The following is an 18,627-nucleotide window of genomic DNA, read 5'->3' on the forward strand; positions in this document are numbered from 1 at the left end:
TTGCACAAGTTCACTTAAGTCTAGTCTGGTCACATACTTGAAAAAATCTGTCAACACACAGGTCTTTGCCAGGAGGACTTTAATTTGTATCTATTTATGTGCATCGTTTGCGTGACAAACCCAAACACATGCGACTGATTTAACTGTGGCAGTCTGGGCACTGTGTCAAGCAAAAACACACAAGCCTGATAATTTTTATTTGGTAACATATCTCGGGAAGTTACCTGTATGCCATAGACAAGAAGGAAATGATAACTCACAAGTTACACAGATAAATCAATACAAAAATAAATGGTAATGACACACACAGACACACACAGTATTTCTATTTCAAAGTGCGCTTCTTGCTAAATGAATCCAACAACATTGAGAAATTGCATTAAAACATTCTCCTAAGCAACACAAAATCTAGCTTCTTTGCACTGGTTACCAAAATACCTTTAAATCATGCATCAGAATACATTATGATACACACACCTTCTCATCTGACCACTAGAAGTAGTTGTTTGCATAATTTTTGAAAGGTTTTATAGGTGTGATTATCTTTTTATGCTGTCTCCCTGCACTGGAAAGCACTCTGCTTCTTCCTTGAAAGGTTCTACATAGAGCTGGAGGTGTGGCCTATATCTTTTATCCTGATATAGGTCATTTCATATACATAACAATACATATCACAATAAAGCATGTTTTCTGGTAATTCAATAAATTAGTAGTCTATGTCAAATAACCACATTGTAAAGCCAGAGTTCAAGCACTTTCAAGATACCTAATCCCTACATTTCCTTGAATAGTCTTGAATCCTTTATAATCACATATAAGTCTACAACAATCAGTGTCTATTGACACTTCATTTATTTTACTATCTTTTTATATCAACTTTGATTGTATGTTGCGATCATGATCATTAAATGCTGCTAATTTCCAAATTAAGGGATTAACAGGATTTATCTAGCTATTAGCTTGTTTAGCTCACAGATTCCAGGAGACAGCAAAAAAAATGGGGTCATTTCACTTCAAATATTATTTTTGTTTTGTTTACATGAGTGAGTGTGTACATGAAGCACCAGATAATGTTTAAAATTGAGGATTTTTCAAGGAGCATATTCAAATTCAAGCATATTCACAACCTTGAAAACATGATGGCTAAAACAGAGCACTTTCAAGGTTTTGTACAAAGTCTGTGAAAATATTGCCCAGCCCTAGTGTTATGGAAATTAAATTATTATAACCATTATTACTTTTGTAATGCCAGCTACTTATACAATCTGTCTGCAAAGAATATAATGTAGCTTCCTGATGTGTTATTTTGCCCCTAAATTGTGGTGCATGAACACTTTAAGTGACAATAAGTTTGCCTGTGGTTAGTTAGCTTCTCAGTGTGGTTAGTTTAGAGCAGGGGACAGGAAATATGCATTCTCTACACAGTGGCTTTACCAAGAAAATGAGCGACTTGTATGTGGACACAGATTTTCTACAGGTCAACAACATTCACTGTCCATGCTCAGTGAAGTAGATAATTACATGTCCCAGATGTGAAACTGTTCATCTGCTCCGGCAGAGAAAATATGAGTGCTGCCAGGGTTTGTGGCTAAGTGCAGAACTCGATCAGAATGACCTGAAAAAACAAAAACAACGTGATTATCAAATACCTCCTTCCCCTTATAAAACAGAGTTATCTCAATGCCTATTTTCACCACTATTATATCGTAATAAAGAGGCTCTAACTCTGATATAGAATTCACATTGATAAGGGAAAAACACTGGGCCATGTTTCTGTCATTGCCTTATATTATATCTTACTTGAAGCCTGACAAAATGGATTTCCTTGTGATTGTAATCCTGCGTGATATTGTGATATAATTAGAATCCAGCTGCCATGCAAGCTTAGCACATTGTCTCAACAGTAAGTTCCAAACAATACAAAAAATATAGAGCATAACAAATTTTTAAGAAGATAGTCTGAAATAGCTTATTTTTATCTTCAACTTCTTCGAGCAGCCACCACCGCATACCTTATACTTTACTCACTACTGACTAGTTAGAACAAAAGAACCCCCAAGATGAACACAGCATCAGACTGAATAATGAAGTGAAACTGAACGGCAACTCATCTTGATTTTCAGGCTAAAACTCACCACCACAGTAACTAATTTTTGTTTTTGTTAGTAAATAAATTGCACAATCATCATCATCATCATTCAGTAATGATGATTCGCTTGTCCACCTTCCTGCTTCTCCAAACTGGGGGTGTGCCATTATTCTGCTGTAGTAATCTCATACAACCACACTTAAAAAATCAGAACTATAGTTTAAGAAAAGTTCTTTATAGGAATTTTAAAGGATTTTTTCATATAAAAATCTTTCTTTACCCCTACAATCAACAATACCTCATGAAACTGTGACAATCATGCAACACCCAGAGACTTTTGATGTGTTAAATTCATAGTTTCACATTGACTGGAAGCCCAGGACATGAATTAGTCAGCACAAACTGGAATATCTCAGTGACTGATGACTGAGCTGCTGATTTTTACAGATATCAATATTACTCAGCATGTATAATGATGCAACACATTTTTGTACGAGGCTGTTGTGAATGCATTGAGGATTATCATATCAGATTCTCTAACCTGTGAGCTGCTCAATACTGCTGAGTGAGGGAAATTCCCAGCACCAACAGCTGATTTGGTGATGAGGTAGTCCGTGACCTGCCAGCAGACATTTCTTCTTTTCAGCCCATCGTAGAGAACAAATCTGCAATAGGAGTCATTACAAATAGTCCTTCTGTTATCTATATAAAGTAAAAATACCTCTCCTACACTTTGAGTCTTACCTGAGAATTTGTGTTGGCAGAAGTCACACAAGTCCCTGAAGCTGTGTCCCAGATTCTCAGCTCTCCATCTTTCCATCCGCCTCCTGTGGCGATCATCTTTCTCTGCCATGGACACCACGCCATCGCCTAAACACAAAAATACAATTAATACAAAAGTACACACACAATCAGTCAGCAGATTGTCTGGTTGTCAAAGCACTGAATAGCTGTACGATCAACTTACTGTATTTCTAAAACTTCTACATAACATTATATTAAACCCTTTAACGACAGGTGCATCTCAATAAATTAGAATATCATGGAAAAGTCCATTTCCAGTAATTCAAGTCAAATAGCCCCAACCAAGTATTTCAGAGGCCAACATTTCCATATTAAAATTGGTCTTTGTAATATATAATTTTTTAGACACTGAATTTTAGGTCTTCATTAAATGTAAGCCATAATCATTATAATTAGAAGAAATTTAGTAATTAAGACATGCAATGTTTCATTCTGTGTGTAATGGACCTATATAATGTGTTATTTCCACTTTTTGAATTGAATTACTGACATAAATACACTTTTTTTATGATATTCTAATTTATTGAGATGCACCTGTATACAAAACTGTAGTGTGCTGCTCAGGTTTGCACAGGCTGAGATTAGTCATCATCAAGTCATACAGCAGAACACACAGTGGGCAGAAATTAATCATTGTGGTTGTGTCATAAAAGCCCTCCCCCTGTGAATGATGCTATGACGTCAAATCAGCAATGATGTGCACTTTCAGATCATGTTTTTAGTGGTGGGGACATTAATGTTCCTCAGGATAAACTATTGTCTTTATCCTGTGCCACATTTACTGTGAAATTTCAATTTGTCTAATACTTAATGAGCAAACACTTGCAAATTCTAGCATACAAACATACCAACTACCTACTTAAATAAGAGGGAAAGGACAACAAACATTACCTACTGAACAGCAGCATATTAGCATGTTATTTTGAGCATGTTAGCATGGGGACTCTTGGTTGAATACTACACAATGGACGATACCACAATATGAAAACGTATGATCTTTCTATAGAATTGTATTGTTATAAAATCATAAATTGAGATTTCATGATACATAATAAATTGATAATAAAAACACATATTAACTAATATTTTTAAAGAAAATCTGGTGTGAAATATTTTGAGGTAATATCATTTGAAGATTGTGTTTTTTAGTTTTTTGGGGGCGTAGCTTCACTTCTCAAAATGCAACAGTGCATACAGCTCAGAATAGGGTTGTCTCTGCAGAAAATGGTAGAAAACTTGTTTTGTAAAAGCCCACTTGGAACCCTTAAAATTGTGAGTAGTGTTTGCCAACAGAGTGCATGGTTTAAATACTTCTTACATGCCCTGTATCACAATCATCTAAAAAAAAAAAATCACACAAGCAGTGTTTGAAGTCTCAATCATAAAGATCACACTGACCTTAACAGCACTGGGTTGTTTCATTGTAGTAACTGGCTGACGTGACCTTGTGACCCCTGTGATGTCACTATCCCATATACAGAGCAGACCTTCAGAGGAGCCGCTGGCCAGCCAGTCGTCTCCTGGAGACCACTGAAGGCTGCAGATCCCCTCCGTCTGCACGGCTTCTCCCACCAGAGCTGCAGGAGCTCGAGGGTCAATGTGGTGGATACGTCCGAGAACAGAGCCGCTGGAAGATCATGGAAACTCTCACTAACACTCAAGTGGCCTTTTTATAACAGCTAAATGTCCTTTTGCTCAAGCATTAAACCAGTATGTCATGGAAAAAATATTAGACCAGTTTAATTTAAGAGATGATATCTAGCCATTTTTCATGGTTTTCTTGATCATAATCAAAATCATTATCAAGACAACCATGGAAAATGTCTAGATATCAGCTCTTAAATTAAACTCTTATGAGCTATTTTTGTTGTTATCATTATATTTGTACAAACAAATGTACCTTTAACCTAACAAGGAATTAGAGAAAACAAGGGTGGTCAAATAATTTTTTTCCATGACTGTAGATTTTGAAATCAATCCTGGTTTAATGGAGTTAATAGAGTTAAGAGGGATATCAAAATTCTTCATAACTTTCATTTTGTGTAGTGACAACACATACCTGCTGAGTAACTGCTGTTTCCAGGAAAGAGCTCTGACCACAGACAGGTGGGACGGCAGACGTGTCATATTCTGCTTGTGTTCAACATCCCATAACTAAAGAGTCAAAGAGAGAGACACCACAACTGTCATTGTGCTGATTCACACAGGCCCCCCATACCACAGTGTGTATGAATCAGTTTCCATCTTCTCTGTACTCAGTCACTTTAAGCTCCAGAGCATTTACCTGTACCTCCCCTCGCCTGGTCCCAATGCAGAGAGCTCTGCCGTCTCTGCTCCAGCTCAGACACGAGACCGACTGCATCTGATGGTAGGCCCGTCCTGGTTGGAGTCTTGCGTCCAAATATCCCACCAGAGCACGAGTTTCTGAACTCCAGAGGTAAACAGAAGAGCCCAGTGCTAGTGCAATCAAACCGTTACAACTGCAGTCGAGAAGATTAGTATCTGAAAGAGAGGAGATGGGGGACATACATTATTCTGCTGCAATCAAAATCCACTAGAGCAGTAGTTCTCAACCTTTTTGAGTCGCAACCCCCAGTTTAACATGCATGTTGTCCGCGACCCCCGCTCACAGAACAGAATCTCACACGCACAGTTCAGATCACCCAAAAAAGACACAAAATGACCAAAAAAAAGACACAAAATGACCAAAAGAGACACAAAATGAAAAGAAAAGACACAAAATGACCAAAAAAAGACACAATTACCAAAAAAAGACACAAAATGACCAAAAAAGGAAACAAAATGACTAAAAAAGACGCAAAATTACCAAAAAAGACACAAAAAAGACACAAATTGACCAAAAAATTACACAAAATGACTAAAAAACCCACAAAATGACCAAAAAAGACATTAAATTACCAAAAAGACTAAAACACATGAACACTTTAACACAGTGGAGACAGAGCTGACTTCCAAAATGATTTGGCGACCCCCAGAAATCATCTGGCGACCCCAATTGGGGTAGGGACCCCAAGGTTGAGAATAGCTGCACTAGAGAACAAAATATGTTTTAAGGGGACAAATTCACTTGCTGTTGATGTGTGTGTGCAAAAAAATAATCTTAATCCTAATCTAAAAATAGTTATACACTATTTTCCTCTAGCATTTTCTAAAACTTAATCAGCCTGTTGTTTCAGGAAATGATGAGAACTAACAGCAGGCCTGTCCTTTAAACACAGAAAAAGATCATCATTTTTGCAGGATTTTTGTATCTTCTCTTACAGTAGTCGTTGAGCAGTGACGGTGCTGCGAACTTCATCACTGACTTTCCCTGCTGACTCACACAGGTTTTGTCCAGAACATCGAATGGTTGCAAAGCGTGTCTTCTCTCATCAGAACCTGTGGTGGAAAGAACATTACATAAAAACAAGTTACATAAAAACACAGTCACAAAGATTCACATCAAAGCAATACAAGACTCTGTTGCAGAGTGTTGCATGCAGTACCTCTCTACATTCATTCACACACAATAATAATATCTCTTTTTGTGTGTGGGTCTTGAAGTGTTCTAAGAATGTAGTGAAAAAAACATTAATCCTGTACCAGCCTGTTGAGCCTTTTCATGTTCTTGAATGGCAGCTCTCCACATCCATCCCTGCAAAAAAAAGAGAAAGAAATGTGATAAAGTTTTTTACATGATGTTCATGTGCATTATTCAAACACATCTAGCAATTATTTATTGTGTGGCATAATAGCACAAACTTCCCTCAGCAATAGTTGATGTTATCTGTTTCTCTATATGGTATATAAGTCATCTCATAATGTTTCTTGTTTCACCTCGAGTAATCTTGCATTACAAAAGGTTTGATGAAGATAATATTAATATCAGTGATCTCTATGATCACATGGGAAATACTTTTACTAGGTACTGAATGACTCTTTTGTTTGTTTTCTTGGGGCCAGACCTGGCTGGCACAGGAACAAGTTCCATAAACAAACCTGTTCTGGGAACTTTTCTGTGACAGGCCGTCTCTTGGCAGTGAAGGTGCATGGTGTGTTTTCTGGTTTGGCATCCACGTGAAGGGACACTCCTCCCACTGACACTGAAGCCAGATGATATCACAGAAAACATCATGTCATCCCTGGATCTGCACAATGAGATAGCTTGACATAATGGTGAAGATAACGTAGAGTGGATGCATGAGGGTTTGTGGCTATGGCCCTGCTGTTACATACAGTTGTTTGGTAATGGAGTACAGTAATAAGTCTGTGTATTCTAAAAATGAAATAAAACTAAAAAACTCTTACATTTTGACAGGATTTTGGCAGCAATCTTGAGACCATTATAGTGTTCTAAATAAATTCTGGCAGTAGTTTATCAGCCTGTGTTAATTTATTTAAAATAGGTTTTACTTTTAGAAATAAGCCCTCAAATATGGTAGTGAGATCTATGACTACTTATTTATTGTAAACAAGTATTTTACAGTTGAACCATGAAAATGTTACTCCGCTTAGTTGTTGAATGCAGCACAACACTTTATACATAATGTATTATACATTATGTATAAATAAAAAGCAGTATGCTTTTATATCACAATAATTGACAAAAAAATGACACACGCATTTGTGAAGCAGTATTGCATTTTTCAATATTAATTTGAAAATATAAAAAATATACAAATATAAAAATAAATATAAAATATGTGTCTTTATAGTACAACTGCGATAAAAAAATCAGTTATTTGATTTTAATCAATTTTAAAAGTATTCAATGCATGCATATACCCCTAAACTATAAGTAGGCTAGCCTATGTTTTTTCCATGTACTTCCTCAAAAATAGCAGTCATTTAAAGAGAGAGAGGAGAGAGAGAGAGAGAGAGAGAGAGAGAGAGAGAGAGAGAGAGAGAGAGAGAGAGAGAGAGAGAGAGAGAGAGAGAGAGAGAGATTACATCCTTGTCTTGCTGTGTGGTTCAACAATAATACCTGTAGGTTTTCCATGTGGGACTCTCTGTGCTGGTTCATGGTGTTTCGTCGGAGAATCCAGCTCCAGTCTCTGACAGACGGTATCAAACTCAAAGCTGGGCTCACACCGCCGCCCAGTGGCCAGAGGTGTACTCGCTGCAGGACCCTCACTGCTGCACCGCTGGATGATCCGCCTCCTGAACCGCTTGTACGAGACGTCGTTTTGTCCCTGAGAAGACAGAATAATAAAAACATTGTAAACAAAAAATACGATTATCCTCAATAATCTAAAATGCTGAAAAACAAAAACATACTTCAGACACCTAAAAACTTCCAACCTCAAAAATTCACTAGAGTGCCAAGAAAGCAATATACAGAGCAAAACTTCCGGTTAAAACCTTCAAAGCAAAAGCATTATATGGTATCTTTAAGGTACCGGTCCCAAGGGCTGATATTAAGCTATTTCACCATACTATATATTTAATTTTGATACAAGTACACCTTACCTAAAGCAAATCTTTTAAAATTAAATGTGTTTGTTGAATAAGCAAAACTATAACTAAACAAACTAAAGCAGTTGGTGTGTCTATAGTAAATAAAATATAGTGGTGTGGTTGTTTAGAAGGTCATTTTGTGTTGCTGACACAGTGGTTGCTAAGGTGTTTGGGACTGTTGCTAGGTGGTTGTTGGTGTTGCTATGGGATTTCTAGGTTGTTTTGAGTTGTTGCTAGTATGCTACAAACTGGTTAGTAAGTGGTTGCTGTAGCTACTGTCTGGTCCCATGAAATTACAGAGAGGTTAATAAATAACATATAATTAGTATTACTGTTATTACTATTCCATTTCTGTGGTAATGTAAGGTAATTATTACAAGTAGCTTGATTAACTGTAGCAAAAATCAATCAATCAATCAATCAATCAATCAATCAATCAATCAATCAATCAATCAACACTTTATTTCGGACACAGGGTGGTCCATATAACAATAAAGTAAAAACACAAAAATAAAAATAAAATAAACAAAACAGAAACAAAAAGGACAGAGAGACAGACAGATATTCAATATCAAATATTTACACATAGGCTAAAACACCAGTGCTTCCAAAGCCTTGAGGTGAGCCTGACCGTACTCATGGCAGGATTTGCCAGCACAGAAATGATGCTATTTGGTGACTGAGAAAGTCTACACATGAAGCTGAACATGAGGTTCCTGAGTACAGCAGGACATGTGGACACACCAACACTCACAAACATTTGGCTAGCACTGTTCCCTCTTGGCACATCAAGCTGCATCCTCAAGCCATCATATGCCACCTTGAGTCTCTGAATACTGCTACTTTTGTAGTGCCGCCACAAGTGGGCAGTATACATTGGGGTGCAGAAAGTTTTAAAAAGAGTGATCTTCACATACAATGAGCACATACAGAATTTCCGTTTCAACATGTTGGCCTGTGCATACATCATTTGGCATTGTCTTTGAATGTCCCTATCATCAGACAGGTCAACAGTAAAGTGATGTCCTAAGTATTTGACCTCTTCACACGTTTTAAGGACAGTGCCTGAGAGAGAGAAGACAGGAAATGACAATTTATTGTCTTCCTTGCTTCTGACTATCATAATCTTGCTCTTTTTACCATTGTATTTAATATCAAAGTCAGAGCCATATTGCGAATGAAAAAATTTAGTGTTAGTGTTAAAGTTACAAAGTTAGTTTATGCTGATGAACATTTCTCACACGTTTTGTACCAACATTTAGAAATTAAGAACTTATATTTAAGGTGGAAATTTTACCTAGAGGGCTACACAAGAGGAAAGTGCTACAAGACTATTTGAGTGCAAAGTTTTAATTTATTTCTTATTTTGGAGGAAGTGACACCTAGCTTCCGGTACTGTCGTGGTATTCTTGCTAACTTCTCTGCTACTCCCAAGACTTGATGCAGGAGCCCCCGCTTAGACTGTTTGTTCTTCCCCCTCCAAGATGGAGGCCTTAGGGGGCTATCCTACCAAGTCCTCCAACCCCAAAGCGAAAAAGTTAACAGTCTTGTTGAGTATGACAGTTGGTGTCGGGTGTTTGTTCCTCCTGCAGACTCAACTGGTGAAACCAAGAAAACCAACAGATTTTTATTCGTTCGAGGTGAAAGACGCGAAGGGGAGGACGGTTTCTCTGGAAAAGTACCGAGGAAAAGTAAGTCCACATCATCAACAGACATGTCGGTTTGGGAAGAAATCTGTGCAAACTTTGTCAAAGTTATCCAGCAGCAGTTAACGGTGCGTTACAATGCGTAAGACGTATTGTTTATAACATTTGACATATAATTACACCCTGATTTTGCCCTCCTGTACAGGCGTCTTTGGTTGTAAACGTGGCGAGTTACAGCGAGCAGACGGAGGCGAACTACATATTTCTGCAGGAGCTCCACCGGGAGCTGGGCACCTCTCACTTTAACGTCCTGGCCTTCCCCTGCGGTCATTTCGGGGACACAGAGCCCGGGGCCAGCCGGGACATCGAGGCTTTCGCTAAGTCCCACTTCGGCATCACTTTCCCCTTCTTCAGCAAGATCAAAATAATGGGCTCAGAGGCTGACCCTGCCTTCAGATTCCTCACAGGTTGGCATCTCAACACATCTGTCTGCTGTGCACTGTGCACCATATTGTATATCTTCACCCTGTTAAAATAATCGCCTAACAAAGGATGGCTATTGGCTTAGTAATAACACTGTGTCAAGCCTGTCACAAACATGACATGACAAGTATCATGAGCATTAATGTTACTTCAAAGTGTCATTAATGTTCATGACACATCCCATGTCATGTTTATGAGATGTCACTCATGTCACTCTTATGTAGACACCTTAGAGTAAAGTGTTACCAATATTAGTATCAACAATAAAACACTGATAAACTAAACTGATAACTAAACAATCTCCCTCTAGCTCTTCTTTGCTGGGTTCTTATTTGATGCCTATGAATGTGGCAAATTGTCAAAGAAGTGATGATCTTAAAGAGGTAAAATCACATGATCTGATCAACTGAGGATGTAGGTGATTTTACCATAGGTGGCCGGTGTCATGAGGAGATGATTTAGGCAAAAAAAAACAATTTTGACAAAAAAAATGACTTAGCCGATTGTTTTAACAGTGTGACGATATGTATTCGTTTATGATAAATAAAAATATATTTTTTTTTTACATCTGGCAAAGCAGCTGTCAGTACTTTCCACTTGATAAAATTGTATCAGCATTTGTGACAATGTATCTAGTTAATGTTTGATATTTGACTTAATAAACAAAAAACGTTTCTACTAACACCTGCCTTATACAAATAACTGTCATGCCCTCAAACAAAATATACAACAACACTCAAAATACATGAATATGCATCCTCGGGCACTAAATTGTTCCCTTATTTCTGTGTTCCAAAAATTAATATTTTTGGACATGCATCCAAAATAACAGCAGCAAAACTGTTAACTCCTGTGGAAATCTGATACTTTGTTATCCACACTGAATGGACTTTGCTGACAGTGATCCAATCTGTAGTTCTTCCACCCAAATAGGATTTATATTTATTTTATATATTTAAACACCGTACAGCTCTACCAAAATAACAATTCATTTTTCGATAATGAAGCAGCGGCTGATTGTACATCAAACAATTTTCTCTCGTCTGTTTTGAACCATAGTAATATCCAGTGTGTTATCAGTTATATCATAAAACATTCCATTATTTAGCATAACATTTGTATTGTGGTAGCTCTCACTTTATTATCAATATTAATCAATGTGGTATAGTATCTTGAATTTAATTTATTTGCTGGAACAGCTGGTTATATCATCCTAACATTTTGCAGTTGTTTTCCAGGGAATTGCACTATATCTCAGTATATTGATATATATTTTGTCTATGTCGCCCACTCCGACTAGCAAAAGGGAAATTATTCATATTGTATAATTTAAACAATGCCATTATCTGCTATGCTGTTCAAGAGTTTACTTGATATTTTACATCTGAAAATGCATCCCAGTCACTTAAACATAAGCAAGGAGTAATAATCTGTATTTACAAGTTAATTTATAAGAAGCACAGGAAACATAGAGAGCAACATCACAGTCCCTGGCTTAATTTAGTGTTTTATGATTTACCATTATTGAGTGGATGCTAATGTGTTGTGTTTCAGATTCTATTCAGAAGATTCCCAAGTGGAACTTCTGGAAGTTTCTGGTGAATCCAGAGGGGAAAGTTCTCCGTTTCTGGCGAACGGACGAGCCCATGGAGAGCGTTCGACAAGAGGTTACGGCGTTGGTGCGAGAAATCATCCTGAAGAAGCGGGTGGAGCTATGATGGAGCCTGTGGCAGATACTGGACACAGCTGTGTGCGTTGTGTCGGTGCTTCCTGTGCTTTGACAGCAGGGAATGACTGAACTCTGAACTGTTACAGTGAGTGTGTTGTGGTGATGTCTCGCTCCAGAAACATGCAGGATGAAAAGATCCACTTGGAGTTATTCCAGGCTAGTTGGAGTGTGTTTGTCTGAGTGTGTGGGCGCCATCCTGTGGTTAATAATGACAATCACAATGAACATTCCTTATAATGACCAGTGCTGCAGCACAAGGATTGAAGTGTTGGATTTTTACAAATGTTCAGTTTGGCCCAGTCTGTTCTTTGTACCATCTTTTTCTAATGTTTACATTAAAATTAATTTCTCATGGTGAAGCACAACTTTTAGCCCATTTTGACTGATTTGAGCCCAGCAAATTGTGAAACAACAATTCAACAATAAAACATTTCAGACCATCTTCACCCACAAAACGCCTCTATAGATCATCTGTACATGCAGCTTGTGACCAATATGACCCATATTTATGTTTGTTGGTAAACATCTCATAGTTAAATGAGAAAATGGGCAGTTTGCCAGTGACTCAAATACAGCATATATGACTTTTCTGTTTCACGTTATGAAATGGAAATACAGCCCTGTGTTAAATGTAAATAAAAACAGAATGCAATGATTTGCAAATCTAATAAACTCATGTTTTATTCCCAATAGAACATAAACAAAAAATCAGATGTTGCAACTTTTACAGTAAATATTAACTCAATTTGAATTTGATGGCAGCAATACATCTAAAAAAAAATGTTGGGTTTATGAGATTTGCAAATTATTGCATTCTGTTTTTATTTACATTTAACAAAGCTTTCCAACTTTTTGGGAACTGGGGGTGTACTTGGTAAGATTGAGGTACCAAAACTTTGTGGTTGTGTGTAGGAAAAGATCATGGTTTGGTTTAAAATAAGCATGGGACAAAGTTACTCTACATGACTGAGTTGCATGGGTGAAAGACCTGTGCTTGTTTATGTTTCACAGTGATTAATTAGGGTGCTTGAAATCCTTGAAAAGACTTGGACTTTAATGTGGTGTATTCAATGTTTGAAAAGTACTTTGACTTTGAGTAAAGTGCTTGAAACTCCTTGATCTGTAGGTTATATAGGACACCAAGTCTACTTACAAACAGGTGACACATTTTGAAACATGAAACTTTGTTTTGTTTTAGTTTGTCACCCTGATGCTGTCATGAAACATAATAGCACAGCAACGTCTATTACACTTCGTCAACACATTAAATTAATCAGTTGATGTATGTACTGTATATAATTTACCACAGCTGTAAGGTGCTGGAAAGGCTTTAAAATTCCCCTTGGAAATACTTAAAAAGGTCTTGACTGACTTTGGAAAAGGTGTATAAACCCTGTAAATGGAACAGTTTATTTAGTTTTGGAGCCATCTGCAAATTACCTATTTTGTCATTTATGTAAGAATATGTGTTGAATAATTTCATAAGCATTTGAAGTTAATAAGATCAGGCAAGGATTTAATGCAAGGCAAATTCCATAATTGAATCCATAATTTAAATGCAGAACGTTGATTCCAGTTTGGGAGTAATGCAACACAAATACATATTGGTGCTAATATTCTGTGTTCTGTAGTGGATTTTGATATTTGACAGTTTATAACCGTTATTAAAATCTCACAGGTGACCTCTGACAGTTTAAAAAACTGAAAATGTGCAGGTGCAGCTCTGAAACCTAACCTGCTTGTTTTTAATTGATAGCACAACATATTCATTGCAGAAGTCTCCTGTCATGCTGCTGTGGATTGAAATGGGCAGTTGGAGGGCAGCAGCAGGTAAGCTGGCACACACACATTCAACCAGCTAACAAGACACTGCCTACCAGCCACCCACAATATCAGCTGATATTGTCTTAGCTCTTTGTTATACCAGGAGCTCAAACACTGAAAATCAGCCTAAATTGGAAAACCCCTGTATAAAGTCTCTAACCATCTCAAGAATCCTGTAGGGTACTTATATCTCCTGATTCGCTGACATTTGAAGTATACGAGACTGCAGCATTTAAGGAACAAGTAATAAACGTATAGTCAAATGTAACTGTTAAGGCAGCAGAGCAGTGTGAGCTGGCAACAGAAACATCAGCTAACATTACACTGCCTCCCAACCAGCCACAGCTCACAGGCCTGCTGTAAATGCAAATGTAGGGATTTGACTAAGCTGAACTGATGTTGAGCTGAACTCTTTTCATTGTGCTAAATGTATAATTACATGTGTTTTCTCCCACCCCACTGCCAGCTTGAGTCGACTGTTGACTTTTTAAGTTTACAGGTGATGAAGTGTGCTAAGTGGCATCGTCAGCAGGGTGTTGGAGGGCAGTCAGTGGCAGCAGTGAGGAGTGCAGCTGACAGCTGTCAATCAGATAGCACAGCCAGCAGCAGTACACTGCCACACTGTCACCACCTGCTCAGAGGCTGGAGGGGAGGATGAACAGCAAAGCGTTTGAGTCAGTTAGTCTTTATTTCCCCTCTTACCTTGATAGGGAAATGTCGTCTCTTTCCTACAAAATCTCTCAGCATTCTCCTCATATTGTCCTGGTTATAAATAGAAAAAAAAAACAGAGTCAAATTGTTGCTCATTATAATTAAAAAAACAAAACAAGTATTTATTAATGTTATAGTGATTTGCAGTAAATAGGCTGAACTGTGTTGCAGTGTTTGGAGATGGTTGCCTGGCAGCAACAAGTCATAATACTAAAGAATACCATACTTATTAGGCTATTTTTATATTATTTATAAATTACTCACCCAGTCATTTGATTTTCCACCTGTAACTTTCATCTCCACTTGCCATAAGTTGAATAAAACCCCGTCTCTTCCCTCTCCTTGTGTTCCAGGAGCCGCTCCTGCTGCCCGGAGCACCTGCTGTCTGCTCTCTGAGGACGGACTCCGATCCTAAATAGTGTCCCCGGCGGACAGCGGAGCGGGAAGCACCGTCCTCTGCTCTGCTATTGGCGGTTAGGTAAATTTTTTTTTTTTTTTTTTAATTAAGTAGTCTTGTTCAGGGATTCCCTCCGCGTCTTGGTTTCTATTGGAAACAAATAGACACAGTAAAAAGAGCAACGCGGCAATGTACTGAAGGCTGAGGCGGCAACATGTTATCAGTTAATGATCAAGACAAGGGCAGACTTTTATTTCTACACAGTTTATCATTTCACTGGCTTACTCAGCCTATTAGCTAGCCTGTCATTATGGCTGAGAAAATATGGTGCTAAAGAATAATAGGCCTATGTTGTATTAGTCAGTATTATTGGTTTGTCTTTGCACATTTAAAAGAAAAATAGTGAATACTAAAAATGGTCAATGTACTTTATAGTCAATAGTGTATCCTAGTAGCCTATTGTTTTCTTTTTTGTCTTTTTTTAAAAGAGGCTATATTAACAAAATATAGTCATTGTAGAAATTATATTTTAAGCAGTTTATGGAAGTTCATGTATTGTATTTTAAGTTAAATAAAAATGAAAGATTCTAGAGTTTATGCAAAAAATATTAGCCTATTTTAATATTTTCTTTTTCTTTTGTTTATTTTGTTTTAGGCTAATTAATAACTCAACTTAAATTGAAAGAAATTAAATGAAAGACTACAATTTATGCAAAATATTTTTGTGAAGTGAGATATTTTAATTTAGCAACTCACCTAAAATAAAAAATAAAAATAAATTAAAAATGTGTCTTTTTTGTTTATGCAAAAACTTTTTATTTTTTATTTTAGTTGTTAAGAAAAATATAATAATTAAGGCCCTACTTGACAACTAGAAAAATAAAATCAATTTAGCAATAATAATTATTAGGATAATCTTATAACTGCTCTTTAACAGTGGCCTCGTTTAACAGAGGCCCTGTGTCCGCGGGCCACACCGTTTTAATGACGAGCTGCTCTCGCGCTAAGTGGGCTGAACGGCGCGAGCAGAGCACGTTCTCGCCACCTGCCACTTCCATATGCGCTCACACCTATGCTCGAGCCTGGAGCTGTGCGACAGGTGCGTGCAGCAGCAGACACATGCTGACTGAACAGCGTGTAGACTCACATTCATATAACACAACATGAGTTTATCAACAAAAATCAATCGGAATTTTTTATCCTTGAAAACATTATGCATACAAAGGTTGATTATCTTGCTTTAAAATGTGCAATGTGCCACTTGCACACACTGTAAAAAAATAAAAGTAATTAGTAATTAAGTTTTTTTTTCAACATTAAGTGCAAATGCCATAAAAAAAGGTAAATTACCTTTATTACAAATAATAACCATTTTACAGTATTGGCCTATTCGATTGTGTAACGGTCTCTACAATGAATTCTATGTAAAAAATAAAATAATTGGAATTTAAAATTAGGGCAACTTGCTGTTTTCTTAAAGTAAAACATTTTATGTAAAACATTTAAAAAAGAAATGGTAGCATGACAAAGCACTTATTAAAGTGAGAAAAGAAAGAAAGAAAAACAACTCTTGCTGCCAGACTTTTTCCAATTTTTTTTTTTGTTTAATTTATTTATTTTACAGTGTAGGCTTTCAAAAAATCTTAACTTTGTGTGTATTTGCCGGCAGGCCTGCACCACTATCAGCATCCCTCAACAGATTTTTTTTTCTTTCCCGCGGTACTCTGTCTGGTTTGCAGCCTCCCTCCAGGTTTGGCTTTAGTCACCTTAGAAACTCATTGTGTCTGTATTTTCCTTCCCCCTCCCGCATTGTCCCCTGCAGTTTGGCGGTAGCTTAACCGGTCAAATGTGTCACAAGCAGCTTAAACAAAGCGCGGCGCTCCGTGGCCACTCTCACCGCGCTGCTGCTCGCTGACACAGGGATTTGTTTGCAGTAAAAGTGCTCGAGCTGGAGGTGCGCCTGTGTGTGAAGGTTTCTGCGGTTATATGAGCTCTGACAACAAGCGTCCTGTTTGATTTACGTTGGCAGCAGGAAGTTACATTGTTAACGGTGATCAAGTCTGTGGGGTCAGGGTGAGCCACCTCAGTGGAGAGATAGTACTTTCTTAAGTAGCCTACTGAAAGCTACCAAAGTTTTATTTTGAAGTACTGATCCACCACAATTCAAAGGGAGACATTGTATGATTTGCAGATTGAGATTAATAACAAAGAATATAATAGTAATTGTTTTATCTGTTAAGATATGACTTTATGAATTTACAAGCTAACCAGCAGTAATCAAAACAAATAGCCCAACCTTTATAAACTAAAATATTAGTGTGTAGCAGGCATATGTGCATCAAGAATTTTAATTCAGTAATATCATATATATGATTCTAAAATGGGACTTTCTGCACAATGAACACTTATACGTGGTATAATTTGATGCCTCAATGTTTGAATTAGAGCCCGACAGATAGTTGAGACTGATACAGATACCGGTTTTAAAGGGGAAAAAAATAAGAGATTGCCAATATGGTGGCAAAAATGGTAAAGATGTCAGCTGGAATTTAAATAGACTTTGTCTATGTGGATTGTGCACCGATTTTGCACCAATATGACTCTGCAAAGGTACTCGGACAGCTGCTTTTTTAAACAACTTAACTGAAGAATATTAAATATTATTATACATGATATAGAAAATGTGTTACATTGTCAACCATTCCTAGAAATAAATAAAATAAAATAAAAATAGCTAACACCATTTTAAAATGACTCAAAAAGAATTGTTTACTATGTTGTAATTTCTGGGGAAAAGTTTTCATATAGATGAATATCAGACAATAGGCCTATATTATTCAATCTATCTGGCTATACTTGTACTGTACTTCTTTCTCAACTGCTTATGTATGGTGCATGATAATAGATAAATGATAGATAGATAGATAGATAGATAGATAGATAGATAGATAGATAGATAGATAGATAGATAGATAGATAGATAGCAACACTATCTCTTTATCAGGTTCTTATCTTATCTTTGTTTATGTTGTTACATCCAGTGTTCATGACAGCAGGCTCAGTGCTGCCTCTACTGCTCTAAAGTAAACAGACCCAGGTTTGGGGAGTTTAAACAGGTGTCTGAGGTTTGACACTGTCCTCTGGACCGGTCCACCTTACACTAACCTATACTTTTTACAGCTAAAGCCCTCAACAGTAAGGGTGAAGATTACATCAGAGATAGCCAAAGATCAGAAGGTAACATCCCCTTCAATAAGTGTCTTCCTCTTATTCCAGTTTAAAACGTACAATTTGATATGATGTGAATTTTTGACTTGGGAATACAGGTGAAATGTTGATTTAAAAGAGCACAAAGTATTGCTATGAAGACAAAAATTCATATAAATTTCCAAAATCAAGTATATAAACAAGGATGTTTGTAATGCGTCATGACTCGGTGCCCTTTTTCAGGCCACACAGTCACTCAGACGGAGACAAAAGGGAAGGA

At 37.2% G+C, this 18,627-nt stretch overlaps 2 protein-coding genes across 2 annotated transcripts; one reads left to right on the forward strand and one right to left on the reverse strand.

Annotated features, from left to right (window-relative positions):
• Positions 1 to 116: 116 nt before the first annotated feature.
• Positions 117 to 8,990, reverse strand: LOC131974453 (cell division cycle protein 20 homolog B-like). The gene is made up of 11 exons (XM_059336764.1): positions 8,982 to 8,990; positions 7,878 to 8,085; positions 6,893 to 6,996; positions 6,497 to 6,548; positions 6,176 to 6,292; positions 5,178 to 5,395; positions 4,953 to 5,047; positions 4,292 to 4,520; positions 2,834 to 2,959; positions 2,631 to 2,754; positions 117 to 1,615 (listed from the first exon to the last, which is right to left on the reverse strand). Exons 1-11 carry the CDS (start codon positions 8,988 to 8,990, stop codon positions 1,518 to 1,520), a joined length of 1,380 nt encoding a protein of 459 aa, XP_059192747.1. The 3' UTR covers positions 117 to 1,517.
• A 798-nt stretch (positions 8,991 to 9,788) lies between these two features.
• gpx8 (glutathione peroxidase 8 (putative)) lies at positions 9,789 to 12,663 on the forward strand. Its single transcript, XM_059336200.1, has 3 exons — positions 9,789 to 10,041; positions 10,202 to 10,463; positions 12,034 to 12,663. The coding sequence occupies exons 1-3, from the start codon at positions 9,835 to 9,837 to the stop codon at positions 12,195 to 12,197; spliced, it is 633 nt and encodes a 210-aa protein (XP_059192183.1). The 5' UTR covers positions 9,789 to 9,834; the 3' UTR covers positions 12,198 to 12,663.
• Positions 12,664 to 18,627: the final 5,964 nt, after the last annotated feature.

The sequence above is a fragment of the Centropristis striata genome, chromosome 7 (genome assembly GCF_030273125.1).
Source record: "Centropristis striata isolate RG_2023a ecotype Rhode Island chromosome 7, C.striata_1.0, whole genome shotgun sequence".
In the NCBI taxonomy this organism is placed as follows: Eukaryota; Metazoa; Chordata; class Actinopteri; order Perciformes; family Serranidae; genus Centropristis; species Centropristis striata.